The following is a 16,818-nucleotide window of genomic DNA, read 5'->3' as shown; positions in this document are numbered from 1 at the left end:
GCAGTGTCACTGGCCCTCATACGTGGGATCTGAACCAGGTCCCTCTGGCGTCCCAAGCCAGTTCTTAACCATCGCGCCACTCGGCCGGCCCGAAAGTTTGTACTTTTTGACCATTACCTTGCCATTCCTCCCCAACCACACACCCACCCGCCGCCAGCCCCTGGCAACCACCATTCTATTTCTTCTCTGCGTCTATGAGTTGGACGTTTTTAGATTCCACACGTAAGTGAGATTATACAGTACTTGTTTTTCTGTGTCTGGCTTATTTCACTTAGCATAATGCCCTCCGTGTAGTTGCAGATCTGCCTGTGATTCTAATAAGCTGTGTGAGTTTGGGCAAGTAGCTTAACCTCTCTGCACCCCATCTGTGAGATGGGCTAATAAGGGTACTGGTTACTACCTTATAGTTTGTTGAGGATTAAATGGGATAATATATGTAAAGCCCTCATTGTAATACCTGCCCATAAGCTCTTCAGCACCCAGGAGCTATCATTCTCATTATCTTTCATGTTATCAGTGGAAGGCCTTCTAGGAGACTAGGATTATTGACCTGGTTTTGCCATTGTTAACAATCAGTCCTGAATATGTGGCTGATCCTTTCTGAATGGCAGTATTATTTTCTTTAAAAAAGGGAGTGGCCCAGATGCTTCAGCGTCCTCCTTGCTCAAATGCTCTGCTTTGCAATGCCAAGTGTTGTGTTTCTGCTCAGATCTGAGGGATGTGATGCTGGCTGCTGGGAGGATGAGATCCTTCCTGTTAAGGAAGGACCTCTGGCCCTCCCTCTACCAGATGTTGGTCCCTATAACCTTTGGTTTCCTTATCTGGATTTTATATTCGCAGTGTATCTCCCTTTCCCAAGCCTCTTCCAAGTGGTTCCTCACGTTTTTTTTTTTTTTTTTTAGTATATTCAGACCCTGGTGGGCTGGAGTTAATCTCAGCTTGTCTATCCTTGCACATAGGGAAATGACTTGTGCGATTTATAAGTAAGCTGCCTTCTCCCTTTGTTTTCTTCCTGGCCTTTGGTTTTAGTTTGAACTTGAAGGGCTTACCAGCGCTCATCTCGGTGTAATTTCATATTTTGCATGCGCATCTTTATTTGCCACCACATTTGCGAAAAGTGAGCTGGGAGTTAACCTCTGGCCTGCTGCCGGTCTTTCAGGGTTATCTCCCTGTTCTCTGGGACAGGCACACACAATGAATTCGTTGAGTTGTTTTCAGCCCACTTCTTGCCTAACCGAACCCCTGCCCGGTGAATCCTGCCAACACGCCTGCCTGTTACCTGATTTGCCAGCCGTCCCCGTCGTGTCCCTGTCTTGCTTATATCAGGAGAGTCAGTTTTGTCATTTGCAGTTAACTTACTATGTCCTTCAGAGAACTGTTTTCTTCTTCACTTAATTTAAAGGTGCCGATGTGTCCTCTTGTAGTCCAGTCCCTCTGCATTCCCGCCTCGTCCCTGTCCTCCCAGTTAACCGCATTGGTGATTGTCAGCTTCATAAAAGCTGTGGAACCAGAAACAGAGAGACGGCCTGTGCCCCCTGGCTTGGCGCTTGTGCTTGCCTTGCTCTCCCTTGGGACCCAGGTTTCTAGCAAGTCACTCTTAAAGTAGTGCTCATGGTTTAGAGCTGATCAGAAATATTATTTTGAGGGGTGGGACATAAGATTTTTTTAAAATTAGTATTTTACTTTTTTAGACCAGTTTTAGGTTCACAACCATATTGAGCAGAAGGCAGAGATTTTCCGTACACCCTCTGATTCCACCCCCATATGCATCGTCTCCCTCCAGTGTTTCCCACCCCAGTAGTACAGTTGTTACATTTGATGAACCTGTACTGACACATCATTATCACCCAGAGTCCATAGTTTATATTAGGGTTCATGCTGGCATTGTCCATTCTATGGGTTTGGACAAATGTATGATGATGTGTATCCATCATTATGATACCAGTATTTTCACTGCCCTACAAATCCTCTGTGCTCTGCCTATTCATTCTTCTCTCCTCCAACCCCTGGCTACCACGGGTATTTTTACTGTCTCCATAGTTTTGACTTTTCCAGAATGTCATAGAGTTGGAATCATACAGTATGTAGCCTTCTCAGATTGGCTTCTTTCACTTAGTAAAATATATTTAAGGTTCCTCCATGTCTTTTTATGGCTTGTTAGCTCGTTTCCTTTTAGTGCTAAATAATATTCCATTATCTGGATGGAGCACAGTGTATTTATCCATTCACCTCTCGAAGGACATCTTAGTTGCTTCCAGGTTTTGGCAATTATGAATAAAGCTGCTATAACCATTCCTGGGCAGGTTTTTGAGTGGACATACATTTTCAGATCTGGATAAATACCAAGGAGCACAATTGTTGGATCATAGGGTAAGAGTATGTTTAGTTTTGTAAGAAACTGCTAAACTGCCTTCTGTCTTCCGATGCCAAACTATTTTGTATTCCCACCAGCAATGAATGAGAATTGCTGCTGTTCCACGCCCTCACCAGTATTTGGTGGTGTCAGTGTTCCAGATTTTGGCCATTCTCATAGCTGTATAATAGTATCTCGTTGTCTTAATTTGCATTTTTCTGATGACATATGATGATGGGGGAAGGGGAGACTTACGTCTTTCCAAAGAGGAAAATGGTTTTACTGAAAAAACAAGGCCCAGTGCAGAGAATCTAGTCTTCCCTGGGAACAGAAAGCTGTCCCTGTTGGGGTCTTCTCAGTTGTTCTCTTTGGCTCAAAAGTCTCATAGCCAACAATGTGGTTTTGAGTAGAGCCTAGTTTAGGTGTGATTTTAATGTTAAAAATATTATGGAGACACAGCAACTCTTGTTAATTATTTGGTAGAATTGCATATCTTAATTTTCTCTTCTTAGTGTTCTTGGCCTTTAAAAAAAAAACAAACAAAAAACTGTAGTGTTTGGGTTCCTTCTACCCAGATTTGAACTTACTCAAAATTGGTTGAGATTAGAAAAACATTCTTTTAATTTCTTTGAGCTCACTTTGGTTTTGCATTTTGCTTTCAGTTTCCTTTTGGATTTTCTCTGTAGAGTTTCATATTTTAAAATATTTAAAGGCCTCATCAAAAAGTTAAACAGAATTATCATAGGACCTAACAATTCCACTCTAGGTATATACATGAAAGAATTTAATAGAACAGGGATGCAAATCTTTGTATACAGATGTTCATAGCAGCACTATTCACAATATCCAAATGAAAATAACCCAAATGTCCATCAGTAGATGAATGGATAAACAAAAGGTGTATCCATACAGTGGAATATTATTCTGCCATAAGAAGGAATGAAGTACAGATATATGAAGTATGATCAAACAATATGGTGAATGTTTAAATAAAAAAATTTACAGTAAAAGACACATTGCTGTTAATTCCCCTCAAAATACTCCCCCTCGCTGCCAACACACTTATCCCATCGTTCTTGCCACTTTCTGAAACAGTTCGGGAATTCCTCTTTTGTGAGTGTCTTTAGTTGCGCTGTCGTAACTGCCTCGATGTCCTGAATCAATTCAAAATGTTTACCTTTCATTTTGGTTTTGGGGAAGAGCCAGAAGTGCCACGGTGCCAGATCCGGTGAATAAGGTGGATGAGGACACACCGTAATGTTTTGATTTTACAGAAACTGCTGTATACCAGAAGGGATGTGCGACACGGAGCATTGTCATGATGGAAGATGATTTATGGCACACTTTAAAACACACCTTCTCTCAACCATAGCTCACACCCGACTAACTGCACTGAACAACTTGAAACTTGTCACACACTGTTACTAAGGTTCGATGCATGCTTCCCGTATTGTAGATCCCTGCCTTTCGGCTGGACGGCACTCAGCAGCAGCATTCACCGTATGTTTTGATCATACCTCGTATGATACAACCTGGATAAATCTTGAAAACACTATACTATAGATGAAAGAAGCCAAACACAGAGGCCACATGTTGTATGATTCCATTTATATGGAATAGCCAGAGTGAGAAAATCCATAGAGACAGAAAGCATATGGGTGATTGCCAGGACCTGGGGGAGGGCAGCATGGGGATTGACCACTTCATGGTATGAGTTTTCTTTTGGCATCATGAATAGTTTTGGAACCAGATAGAGGCAGTAGTTGCACGACATTGTGAATGTCAAAAATGGCACTGAATGGAGCACTTTACAATGGTTTATTCAGGTTATGGGAATTTCACCTCAATTACAAAAGTGTTTTTGAAGGGGCAGCCCATATGTGTTCTTGCCAAGAGTGGCCCTTCCAGTGACACCATATGAGAGTTCTTCAGAGAGGCACTTCATTGTGGGTACAAACAGGGAGTGTACAGCCCCCCTCCTGGGCCTGGGGTCTCCTTGCCAGTTGCCAGCCGGAAGTTGGCCCCGAGAGTTGCCTCTTCTCGCTCAGCCTGTCCTCTCTTCTGTGAAGAGGACTTACCTTACAGGTTTGCTGTGAGAATCAGGTGAGATCATGGATGAAAGTGCTTAGCACACTGTAAGTGCTTAATGAATATTAACCTTTATCTCTGGTCTGTGGAAGGAGAGAATGAAGTGGACTCAGAGAGAGAAGCAAAATCCTGGAGCTAGAGAAATGGGGGTTGATATCAGCCATCTAGGCTTAGGTTAGACCTATGAGAAAAGGATAAAAAAATCTTGATTCATGGATTCCTTTTAGAAGTCACCATAACCACGTGCAGCCAGTAAAGCTAGTGAAAGCTAACTTCTACCAGCTGAAACAAACAATATTTGTAAAGCACTTAGAACAGTGCCCAGCAAGTCGTGAGGGCCGTAGAAGTGTTTGATTAAATTAAAGAAGAATGAAAAAAAACCAACTCAAGTCAATTGTAGCAGTCTTAACAAGGCAGCATGGGTAAGTGCCCCGCCCACTTCCCTTCCTCGCCCCCTGCTTCCTCATACTTGGGGGGGCTGGCTCACTCTGAGCACCAAGCATACCCGGAGGTGTGCCTGTATCTTTTGTCAGCACTCCAGTCTGTGCAGGGAGTTGAGCTACTGGGCTTATTTTTTTAGACTAGCTTTGTTTTCTGATTCGTTTTCCTCCTTGGAAGAAGGGACTTTAGTCATCGCTTGGGTCTGGATGACCCCTCTGGCGGAGTAGAGGACTAAGAAGACCCAAGGAGAGGCTCCTGTCACTCAGGTGACTCAGCTGTAAGGGGTAGAGGGCAGCAGGGAGGCTGGGAAGGCTAGTCTGACTTTCACTGATGAAGAAGTACAGTTTTTATTTCTTAGCACAGAATGATGGTTGTGGGGAGCGCTAATTTTAGGGTATTACTTGGATGTAAATGGGTATGTTGATATCTCTCCTAATTCTGTTTGCAGTAAATATCTTTACTGCACAATGAGCACCTTATTACGTACTGGCTGTTTTTGGACAGTTGATGCTTTATAATTTAGTGCCCAAATAATGTCAGTTGTGGTGTAGAAAGAAGAAAGATCATTGGGCTTGGCATCTGAAGCGCAGCAGCTTAGCAGTTGTATGTACAGGATTTCTACTTATTTTTATTCTTTAATCTGTCTGGCCCTCTTCCTGCTTTTGGAACTGGCAACCCCGTCTTCTGGGGAACTACTACTCCTCTGTCCACTCTTGGGGTATGGTTCCTGATTGGTCCTCTGTGCCGAAGGCGAACCTGTGACCTGCCTGGACTAGTTGGGGCTCTTCCTGAAAAAAAATTTTTTTTTTAAGTGAAAGGGAAGAATTTATTATGAGGCCCCAGGTGTCTCAGAGCCTCCAAGGCAGTAATTGCAGCCGTGTAAAAGGATGTTAAAGTGGGGCTTTGCCCTGCCTGTGTTTCCACAGAGCCGCCAGTATAGGTGTATCCTGTATATACCAAAGGGAAGGTGAGGCAGCCTCCTATGTGTGGAAATTACAAAGGAAAAGCCTAGAACTGGTTTTACCACTTTTGGACCCCTCAGCCAGATCAGACATACTGTGGAGGGGGTGAGGATTTAATGGAGAGATGTCTTTGGAGAAGCTGCCTTCTGCCTGCCCCATTGTTCCGACCATTCTATCACCGAGCATAGGGATGGGGAGAGAGTAGAGAGGCAGAGTGGGCAGCATTTCAAGCCTATCTCCCTGAAGTTTTGAACTGGAAGCCCAAGAGCCTTTTCCTCTGAGGTGGGAAAGCCGGGTTAATGGGGGACTGGAATTCCGGTGGCCCTGGTTTTCTGTCTGGAGAAGAAAGCTGGGCCGCCATGGGGCAGGAGGAGACCTCAGACTCCTCAGTGAAGCAGAGAGAGGGAGTGTGTGCATCCGCAGTGCTCCGCTGCCCGGCTGTCTTCCTGGTGGTCAAGTTTCTCTTTGCCTAGGCTGATAGGAAGTGCTTTGCCCTGTCACTTATAACCAAGGGTCCTAAGTCATAGATGTTGGGATCTTCAGCTGTCACTGAACTTCTTTGTCTTTTTTTTGTTTGTTTTTTCATGTGTACAATGGGGTAACAATAATCGCCTCACACTTACTGAGGTGTCCAGGTGAAATGATGTGTGTGACAGCTTTGGGGGCACCGTAACATAGGAGATGGAGGCGGTTACAAGTTTTGTGATTCTTTTACCAACTACCTGACACTAATGATTTGATTGTTCTGGATGTTGTTGGTTTCTTAGTTTAAGTTAAACATTCTTACAGAAACAAATGATGCTATTAGCACTTTCCATTTTTTTAAAGAATGAAAATAAGCTTGATTTGACCTATGTATTTGTAGGAAATGAATGAATGGGTCTTGATAGATTGTGGCCTTTTCAAGTCTAAAAAAGGCTTTCTCTGAGTTGAGTTCTTAGTATGTCTTGGTGAACATTGAGTACAGAGTTTATATCAGATGGGCTCTGCACCATGCCTCCATGCTAGGGAAAATTGTGCTAAAATTTTAGAGTGATTGCATGTTTATTTGACTTTGGAGTTAAGTAGCCTTGGGTTTGAGTATCCTGGTGTTGTCACTTCCTAAAAAAACCATGTTGTCTTTGAGCCACAATCTTGTATCTGTTAAATGGAATACTAATAGTTCTAACCCTGCAGATTGAGAATTAAGGAGATGATGTATTTCAGGTCCTTAGCTGTGTCTTGTATGTGGTAGGTGCTAAATAAATGCAGCTGTTACTATTAAAAATGATAGCTTTAGTAACAGTTGGAATTAAAGGAGGTAAGACGAGAAAATATGAATCTGAATTTAGTATTTTATGGCAAAATCAATTAGTATAAAAATCAATGAATCAACTACTGTTTGGTGTCTTGTCCGTGTAAGACGTAGGGCGGAGTTGTTAAGGTGTGTAACACCTTTCCTGTCTACTGGGGGAACAAGTCATGTGCATATGGAAAAAAACAGGTAATATACAAGGAGCTGGTCTTGGGGAGATGGAAGAGGATTGGAAAGGGGGAGGCATCCCAGCAAAGACTGACAGCTGATGGAAAAATGTAGCAAGGGAAATGATGCAAAGAGTGAAACGTTTTGGGTGATCTTTGGAACAGTCCAAATGATGTATACACGTTATGCCTTGTTTTCCCGTTTTATTTTTTCCTTTGACTTCCTGACTCCATCCCAGACCTGCTTAGTGTTTCTGATCATTCTGATGAAGATCTGTAACCATCATACATTCCAGAGTTTAGCATTTTTTTGTAGACTCATTTTCTCTGTGAGCAGTTGGCTTTCTGTTGGCTCATGCCCCTCAATCATCCGAATACTCATAAGCATATTTTGCCTCTCACTTCCCTTTTGCGCTGCCTTATTTTAGTTTTCTGTGCTGTAAGGGGCCTTTTCAGAGTTGTATCCTGTTGAATCTTGGCTGTCAATTTAGCAGATATTTGTTGAGAACCTACTACAGGCAGCAGGCAGAGCAGTGGGCTTAGGAGGCCTGGGGAGCAGAAGGATTGGTGAGATGGGTGGTCCCTGCCCTCAGGCTCCTTGCTTAGTAGAGGAAACAGTTGGGCAGGCGGACTCTAATTAAATGTGATTAGTGTTTTTTTTTGGTCCAATAAGAAAGGCGTTTGGGGGAGCCCAAATCCTTAAGCCACTTGTGCAGTGCTTGGTTCTTGATGGCTGTCCACCTCCTTGAGCACAGTCTGGAAATATACATTCTTTATCAGAAGCTAGTGTGCTGATGTGAAATCTCTGTACATGGTTCCCTGCTTGGTAATGTGCTTTATGGTAAGTTCCTTTTGTCACCCCCACCCAAGTTCTCCACCAGGCAGAAAGTCTAGACAGAAAGTCTAGATCTAGGAGTTTAATCTCTTCCTCTCCTCCCACAGACTTAGGCCTGCTCCTCCCCTGGGTTTTCCATCTCATCAACCCAGCGGCCAGAGAGTTCCTTTGACACCCATCCACCTCTGTCTCAACCCTGGGTCTAATTATTCACCAAGTCCTGCCAGTTCTGTCTGATTGTACATCTCATTGTCATCTCCCAAGTTCAAGGCATCATCTCCCGCTGTAAGTTGTGACCCAGGTTACTGGGTTCTGAAATTAATTTAGAGGGTCTTTACCAGAATTAAAAAAAAAAAAAAAGAAAAAAAAGTAGAGTGGAAGACTTTAGAGTGAAGTGCATGTGGTAAGGTTAAGTTTTATTTTGCAAAATTTGTGTTTGTGTATAGTAATTTTACAGAAAAAGTTAACGTTGCTAAGGACTTGATGTATATTGACTTTTTTATTTCCCACAACAACCCATGCAGTAGGTATCATTATTATTTCTGTTATTATTCCTGTTTTACAGATGAGGAAACAGGCTCAGGGCTATTGGGTAACTGGCCCAAGGTCACAGAGGATGCCAGGGTTCCAGCCTGCCAGCCCAGGCTGGTTGCCTGCTTCTCATAGACTCTGTGAGGGATGTGTGCGCATGCACACGCGCGTGTGTGGACTGGGTTGCAAAGTAAAGTGTCTTTCTTATTCTACAAGTTGTGTTAAAAAAAAAAATCGGAAAGGTTTTGTTTGACAGACATGTGTAACCTCACTCTTACCCCCTCCAGATCTCCGAGCTGCAGCCACAATAACCTTTCACACTGCAAATTGGATGATGCTTCTCCTCTATAGCAGGGTCCCATACTCTTAGGACAGTGTGCAGTCTGTGTGGTGACACATCTGTGCAGCCTGACCCCTGCCGGCCTCTTGAGCCTCACAGCTCGTCCTGTCTCCCAGGCTTGGAGACCCCTTGGATCCTCTGCATGTGCTCCCATGACCTCAGACTCAGCGAGGCCCTTCAGGATCTGCTCCCATGGTACCCTGGACTGCAAGTTCACAGCACATGCTACATCCATAAAATAATAGTTTCTTGTTCACTTGATGTCTATCTGGGGTAGGGGCACATAGGCTGGCTCATACACCCAGCCCTGAGGACAGTGTCTGGCATGTCAATCAATGAATGCTTACTGGGTGTTCCATTAGCTGTGGATGGTAAAGAAAGGCAGGAGTCTCATTTTTGGCTGAATCAACTATCTCTATTAAAATATTCCTTACTCTCTTCTTTTCCTCCTAGCTGACCTTTCTAGAAAGCATTTCTTTAATTAGCCATGTTTATTTCTGTAGATGGATCAAAACCTTTTGAGTATGGGTTTTTTAAAATTTAATTTTATCTGTGTGTGTGTGTGTGTGTGTGTGTGTGTGTGTGTGTGTGTGTGTGTGTTTAATCTAGTGGATTCCTGATGTACTGTTCTACCTGGATGAAGAACTGCTGGCCCACATCTGTTGGGTGGGCCCTCAAATCCCTGTGGGGGTGGGCACTGTGGTTAGTGAGAGTCCTGGACCCCAGATCAAGAAACAGAGAGGCTCTGCCTACACCACTTCTTTACAGTTCTGCCATGAGACAGCTTCCTGGTCCATAAAATGGTAGGGATGACTGTACCCACGTACCTCTGGGCTGATTCATGGCAATCAGAGGAGACAAATTGTGTGTGAAAGGTACATGACATTGCGGTATGGGCTGTTCAGGAAGGTGGTGGTTTGTTTTTTTTTCTCTCTTCTTGCTTGGGTCTCCTTGTGCTTGACATTGACCCTTTGTGATTGGAGAGGCCCTGTAAGTCCAGTGGTATCAGGCCAAACCAAAGTCAAGTGCAGTTCTTTCCTCTGTTGAGTGAATATAGCCCTGGGCCAGAGTCATTTAAATTTTTCTTTAGGTTCACATATTGGTGATTTTTAAAACTTGATATTTGCCTCGAGGAGCTTTCTGGCCTACATTAGTACAATGACAACTGTGTTCCACTTCAGCCCTGAAATCATAACCGCATTGATAATAATTATAGCGCTTGTTTTTTGGGCATCTGCCATATGCCAGACCTGTGCTCAGAGTGTCTGTGATGTCTTACCTTCCCACCCACCAACTTTGTGAAGTAGATGGTGGACTCCGCATTTTGCAGAAGAGAAAACTGAGGCCCAGTAAAACTTGCCAAGGTCTTCCAGTTGGCGTTCTTTGTAGAATGCCTTTATCATTTTAGTTACAACTACCCTGCTAATTTTTTTTTTGACTTAGAAAATAATGACTCTAAGCTCCTTGAGAGCAATTTTAATAGTTGTCTTTTTGTCTATTCTATATAGCCTGTGTTCTTCATTGGTGTAATCCTGCTTCTCCTGGGTGAGATACCTGCTCAGGAGGTCTGGTTGTCCAGGCCAAGAGTTCCCAGTGCTGGACTCTGTAGGGGTCTCTGGAAGTGCTTCCTGCTCCATCTGTTCCCTCCCCCAGTGGTGGGGTGCCTGCTGATTGGATGGCGTGCATGCTCTGGAGATAGGATCTGATTTCTTCTCTTCACGACTTCATTTTACTTCTACACGCTCCTGTTTGTCTTCTCTGGCTGCATTTGTTTTCCCTCTTTACTGCTGCACTTTATTGCTCTTTGCTGGCTTCTTTATTTTTATTTTCTGGATTTGCCTGAAATGCATCTTGATTTTGACATCTGTAGGTGTTTAAAGCCCTGCTCTTTGTTACTAATGATTTCCCACATTTTGCAGAGTTCCATTTGGTGGCAAGTCTATTTTGCAAGACCCTGCTACTTTCGCTTCTGTCATTAAATTTTAATTTTTTTCTGTGCCTGCTCTTTTATATAAATTTATATTTTATTCTATGGATTGTAATAATGGACCTTTGGTGTCCTACAATTTGACTTCCAGTCATACGTTCATGGCGCAGAGGGTGCCTTTATATGTCCTTGCTCTTTCTGAAAGGCAAGTCTGTGTCTTTTTGGCGCTCCACACCCTCCATTGGCTCTTGTAAGATTGGTTCTGAGCACCTCATCACAGTGTAGGTGACTACAGGTCCCTCTCCCTGCTGCCTCTTCACCCTCACCTCACCTGCCACAACCCCCTGATCCCCCTCCACTAGGCCAGTAGTTCTCAAACTTTTCATTTCAAGACCCCTTTAAAAATTCTTAAAAATTAGTGAGGTCCCCAAAGAACTTTCAATGATGTGGATTATATCTAACAAGATTTACTATATTAGAAGTTGAGATTGAAAAGTTTTAAAAATATTTATCGGATTTGTTTAAATGTAGCAATAATAAACCTATTACATGGTAACATAAATAACATTTTTAATGAAAAGAACTATTTCCAAAACATAAACATTTAATGAGAAGAGTGACAATGCTTTACTTTTTTCCAGATCTCTTTAATGTCTGCCTTAATGGAAGCCAGCTGGATTGATTCTTCTAAATACTTTTGCATTCATTCTGTTGCAGTGTGTTGTGTTGGTTGAACTATATGAAGAAAATACAGCCTTACACGGATATGTAGTTGGAAAAGGTGGGGGAGTGTTTTAATAACCTGTTCGGTTAATTGTGGATAGCCTTTGAAACTAAACCAGTGCTTGACAAGTGGTAGTTTCTTAAAGGTTTGTTGTAGCATAGAATCTGAAATCATATCAATGAACTTTTCATACCCTCTTACATTAAAACCTGTTGGTCTTTCTTGCACTTTGAAAGGCTCTTTTATGCGTTTTGTAACATGCATTAGTCATTTGGAAAATACCACATTTGATAATTGAACTAGCAAGCTCATCTGAAGTCTTTTAAGTATTGGGATGCCCTAAAGTTTACAGTGGCCAATATAAGTTTTCCAAAATTTTAATTTTTGCTTAAAAGCTCAATTTTTTTCTTTAGCAACAAATGCCGTCTATTTTCCTTGAAATAATAAGCTCGTCTTATTCATTTTTGAGAAAATGTCTAGATACCCCAATCTGAATAACCATAGTTTTTCTGTCTGTCATCTTTGAAGTAAAAATGGTGTTCCGTGAAGAAGAATGGCTAATTCAGCTCGCAGTTCAGTCACACAAGTGCTTTTTCTTCCTGACAACTGTCATACTTTGGCTTGCAACAGAAGTGCTTTATGAGTGCTTCCCATGCTGCCACATGAGACATTAAAAAGATGTGTACTCAAGGGTCGATATTTAATAAAATTAATAATTTTTACTGCTTCTTCAAGGGCATTCGTAGGTGAGGTTGACTTTTTTTTTTTTTAAACCGTGAATGAGTGGCAGTGGAGAATACAGTGACTACTGATACAGTCAGATGCCACTGCCTTGATTCTTGCTAAGGCACCCACCACTGCCGTGGCACCATCAGTGCAAACCTCGGCACATTTGAAGATGGCTTTGACCTTGTAGCACCCCCAGAGAGGACCTTGGACCATACTTCGAAAACCACAGGATAAGACCAAACTGTCTGATTCATCTGCACACACTAGACTCTCCTGCCTCCCGTCTGCCTGGAACACTCATTGTCACCACCACTCATCCTTGTGTGTGAGTGTGCATATATGTACATATATACACATGTATGTATCTGTGCATATATGCATATATATTTATGCTTCAGCATCTATTATTTCAGTTAATACTGGTTGTACTAATCACAGGGCCTCACCCAAAAGACTAGACTGTGAGCCAGGTTTCATATTTATCTTGGTGTTAGTAACACCAAGTATCATGCCTATTCAGTGTTAACTTGTTAAATGGTGGCTACCTTCATCATCGCTATATCATTATTGCAAGGACTTAATAAATGGTTTTTGAACAAAAGAAGAGTTTGGGTTAGTATTTCCCCAGGTGTCCTTAGAACATTGGTTCTGTGTGATGTCAGTAAGCATTAAGCACGAAAGGGCTTCCATGGTTAACTAGACTTGAGAATGTTCAGACAGGTTTTTAATTAAAAGATTTCCCAGATCCTGTATTGTATAATGTGCACTGTGAATCTTTAAGGAGGATGGGAGGCTACAGAACGTTGTATTTCCCAAATTGAATAACATGTGAATCTTCTTTCCTTGGCATATTGCATAGGTTCCTTGGAATTTTTTGGGGAAATAATCGTGTGGCCTGGCTTTTCCACTTTTGCAGATGATGAAATTGATTACCTGTGTTCGTTCATTCATGCATTACTCAGATATTTAATGAGCACCTCTCCAGGTGAGACTCTGGTAGAATTAAGTATGCAATGGCAAGAAAAAAAAGAAAACAACCCCCACCCCCCAAAAAAATAATAAAACGACTTGGAGTAAATGTTAATATACTATTTGTACGGAGAAGATGGTTAAGTGAGAGATTGAAGTTTTCATCACCTCGTCATCCGAAATGACTAGTGGTCCGTCAGTGGTATGTAGGAAGGTGCACAGTGCTAAACCATTTGTTTTTGACTTTTTCCATTTTCAAAGCTCTGCCAAGTTGTTTAGGTATTCTTCTCAGTACTTTGCCACTGCTGGCATCCCTGTGGTCCACACCACTGATGAAGGTCCGTAAAGATGTGGGCCATCTGCCTGACCACATCATCTGAGAGTATCGCATGTTAGAGATAGGACCTTTGAAACGTGAGCCAACTTCCTCTTAGCGCCTGGCACATAGTAGGTGCTTGTACATCTTGATTGGTTGAACGAAGAATGAATAAACATGCTCAGAAAAATCTGAGACTAAAGGACAAATGCCACACCATGGTCTTATCACCCTAGTACCCATACTCGCTGTGCTGTGTGGGGCTGGCTGAATGAAACCATATAACATGCTTTGTATGCTCCGTTGCTCTGACTGGGCCCATTTTGGAGGGAACCAGTGACTCTTCCTTTCTCTTCCATGGAAAACAAAACACACCCAACTTTCTGTTTTGATCTAGTAGTGCCCATCCATTGAGGGGGAATGTTACTGCACTCTTTTTATGAATATATTTAATCAAAGGATGTGATGTTGATACAGGAAAATTGGCCTTCAGTCTTCTGACTGGACAGATGATAGCGGGAGGGTTTTGCAATAGAACAGCCTTGGAGTCAGAACTTCAATAAGAAGATTAAGCCAGTGTTTAATTTGATGTTTCATTCTGTAAAGTCACCTATAGAGAAAGCAAACATTTGCATAAACCAGTGCCTTTGGCTTTTGGCATGTGGCCTGCAGCGCTCACTCTGGGCCGGGTGAGCTCTGGCAATGCATAGAAATCTCCCATTCCCCCATCCCACTACCACATATGGATAGACGGACAGGAACACATTTACTAGCTCAGATTATCCTCTTGTTTCAAAGCCTGAAACTTTTTCAGCCACATCGCCTTCCTGCCAGAGTCTGAAAACTGACAGGCTTTCGAGAGGCTGAGGATTGTTGAGTGGAGCCACTTAGAGAGTGGCATGCATCTGGGGTGCTGATTTTTCAGGTGTTGCTCTGAGATTGAATTAAGAAAATTCTTAGGGAGTTCTGGTCCTCTTGATTTCTAATTTTTGTGATTGAGTTAGAGCTGCAGAAATGTCATGAGTTGCTAATTAAAAATTTTTTTTTCTTTGTAAAAGTAATTCACACTGGGAATTTGGAAGAATTTCAAAAGGCATAATGCTGAAAACTACCCATAATTCTAGTATTCAGAGATAATCACTTCCAAAACATTTTGTTGTATTTGCATGCATTTTATATGCATAATTAAGATTACTGTGTATAAATTTTGATTTCTACTTTTCCCATTTAACAAATATGAATATTTTCTCTTGCATCGTGAGCAGTACAGCATAGGAACTTGTATTAGTTTCCTGTGGCTGCTGTAATAAATTTCCACAAACTGGATGGCTTAAAACAACAGAAATTGACTTTCTAACAGTTCTGGAGGCCAGAAGTCTGAATCAAGGTAGAGGCAGGACTGTGCGCCCCCTGGAGGCTCTAGGGGAGAATCACTTGCTTTCCCCTCCCAATTTCTGGTGGCTACTGGCATTCCTTGGTATGTACCCCATCTCTCCAATATCTGCCTCTGTTTTCACAAGCCTTTCAAGTTCGTGTGTGTGTGTGTGTGTGTGTGTGTGTGTGTGTGTGTGTGTGTGTGTCTCTTCTAACCATTAAGGGCCCACCCAGATAATCAAGGCTATCTCTTCAACTTCAGATTCTTTTCTTAATCACATCTGCAAGGACCTTTTTTCTATTAAGGTGACATTTACAGGTCCAGCATTAGGACCTAATGTCTGGCTGTTAGTCAGCCTACTGTAGGGTTTAAGAGCATGGACTTTGGAGCCAGACTGGGTGGGCTCAAATCCTAGTGCTGTCTCTTATCAGTAGAACAACCTTGGACAAGTGCCTTAACTCTTGGTGCCTCCATTTTATGCTCTGTAAAGTGGGAATAATAACAATAGCTACCTCATTGAATTGGTATAAGGATTAAGAGGGTTAATATATGCAAAGCACCTAATAACTTAGGATAGTGCCTGGCCCATATAAGGATTAGCTGTTATTATTGGCGTTATTTTTTATTAAAACGTCTTTGTAAAATGTCATTTTAATGACTACACAAAACTTTATGAATCTACCATAATTTATCTAACTTCCTTTTCTTGGCTGTTAAGTTTATTTCCAATTATTTGATCTCACATATAAAACTGCCATAGATGCCTTTGAGCACTCAGTTTTGCCCCCATTTCAGATTATTCCCTAGTGAAGATTTCTGGATCACAACGTCAAAGGGGATGTACAGTTTTTTTTATTTAATTACATTTTTTAATTAAATGTATTGGGGTGACATTGATTACTAAAATTATATAGGTTTCAAGTGTACAACCTATAATACATCATCTGTATATTGCATTGTGTGTTCACCACGCAGAGTCAGTTCTCCTTCCATCACTGTATATTTGACCCCCTTTACCCTCTTCCACCACCCCTCTCTCCCTTACCATCTGGTAACCACTAAACTGTTGTCTGTGTCTTTGAGGTTTTGTTTGTTTGTTTGTCTTGTTTGTTGTTTGCAGTTTTATATCCCACATGAGTCAAGTCATATGGTTCTTGATTTTTTCTGACTTATTTCACTTAGCATGATATTCTCAAGATCCATCCATGTTGTCGCAAATGGCAGTATTTCATCTTTTCTTATGGCAGAGTAGTATTCCATTGTATATATGTACCATTCTTCTTTATCTAATAATCTATCAAAGAACACTTTGGTTGTTTCCATGCCTTGGCCACCGTGAATAATGCTGCAGTGAACATCGGAGTACACATCTTTATGGATAACTGTTTTCAGATTTTTTGGGTAGATACCCAGAAGAGGGATTGCTGGGTCATATGGTAATTCTATTCTTTTTTTTTTTAAGATTTTATTGGGGAATTGGGGGAGGGGAACAGCCAAGTTGTTGTCCTTCAATCTTAGTTGTGGAGGGCGCAGCTAGCTCAGCTTCAAGTCCAGTCGCGCTGCTCAGCCCAAGGTGTGCTGTGCTCAATCAGTTGCGGGTGAGTGTAGCCACCATCCCATGCAGGAGTCGAACTAGCAGCCTCATTGTTAAGAGCGCAGGCTCTGTCCCCTGAGCCACCTGGGCTGCAGCTCAGCTCAGGGTGCCGAGTTCAGTCTTTTAGTTGTGGGTGGTCCACCATTCAAACTGGCAGCCTTGTTGTTAGGAGC

The 16,818-nt window shown here is 42.2% G+C and overlaps 1 protein-coding gene across 11 annotated transcripts in view; it reads left to right on the top strand.

Annotated features, from left to right (window-relative positions):
- Positions 1–16,818, top strand: part of SMCO4 (single-pass membrane protein with coiled-coil domains 4) — a 66,212-nt gene that overhangs the window by 21,803 nt on the left and 27,591 nt on the right. For 2 of the 11 annotated variants that reach the window (XM_019632205.1, XM_019632207.1), the window contains exons 2-4: positions 8,248–8,425; positions 8,706–8,861; positions 8,959–9,206. The exons of 3 other annotated variants lie outside the window; for them this stretch is intronic. In XM_019632205.1, the coding sequence (XP_019487750.1) occupies positions 9,204–9,206 (3 nt within the window). In that variant the 5' untranslated portion in view covers positions 8,248–8,425; positions 8,706–8,861; positions 8,959–9,203. Of the gene's footprint in view, positions 1–7,994; positions 8,147–8,247; positions 8,426–8,705; positions 8,862–8,958; positions 9,207–11,579; positions 11,720–13,250; positions 13,377–15,036; positions 15,154–16,818 lie in introns of those variants that run through there. 6 more of the 11 variants (XR_002122721.1, XR_002122718.1, XM_019632206.1 and 3 more) reach the window with 6 other exon arrangements.

The sequence above is a fragment of the Hipposideros armiger genome, unplaced genomic scaffold (assembly GCF_001890085.2).
Source record: "Hipposideros armiger isolate ML-2016 unplaced genomic scaffold, ASM189008v1 scaffold_1097, whole genome shotgun sequence".
NCBI classification, from domain to species: domain Eukaryota; kingdom Metazoa; phylum Chordata; class Mammalia; order Chiroptera; family Hipposideridae; genus Hipposideros; species Hipposideros armiger.
Note: the sequence above shows the minus strand (reverse complement) of the source record. Positions and strands in the feature narration are given on the sequence as shown.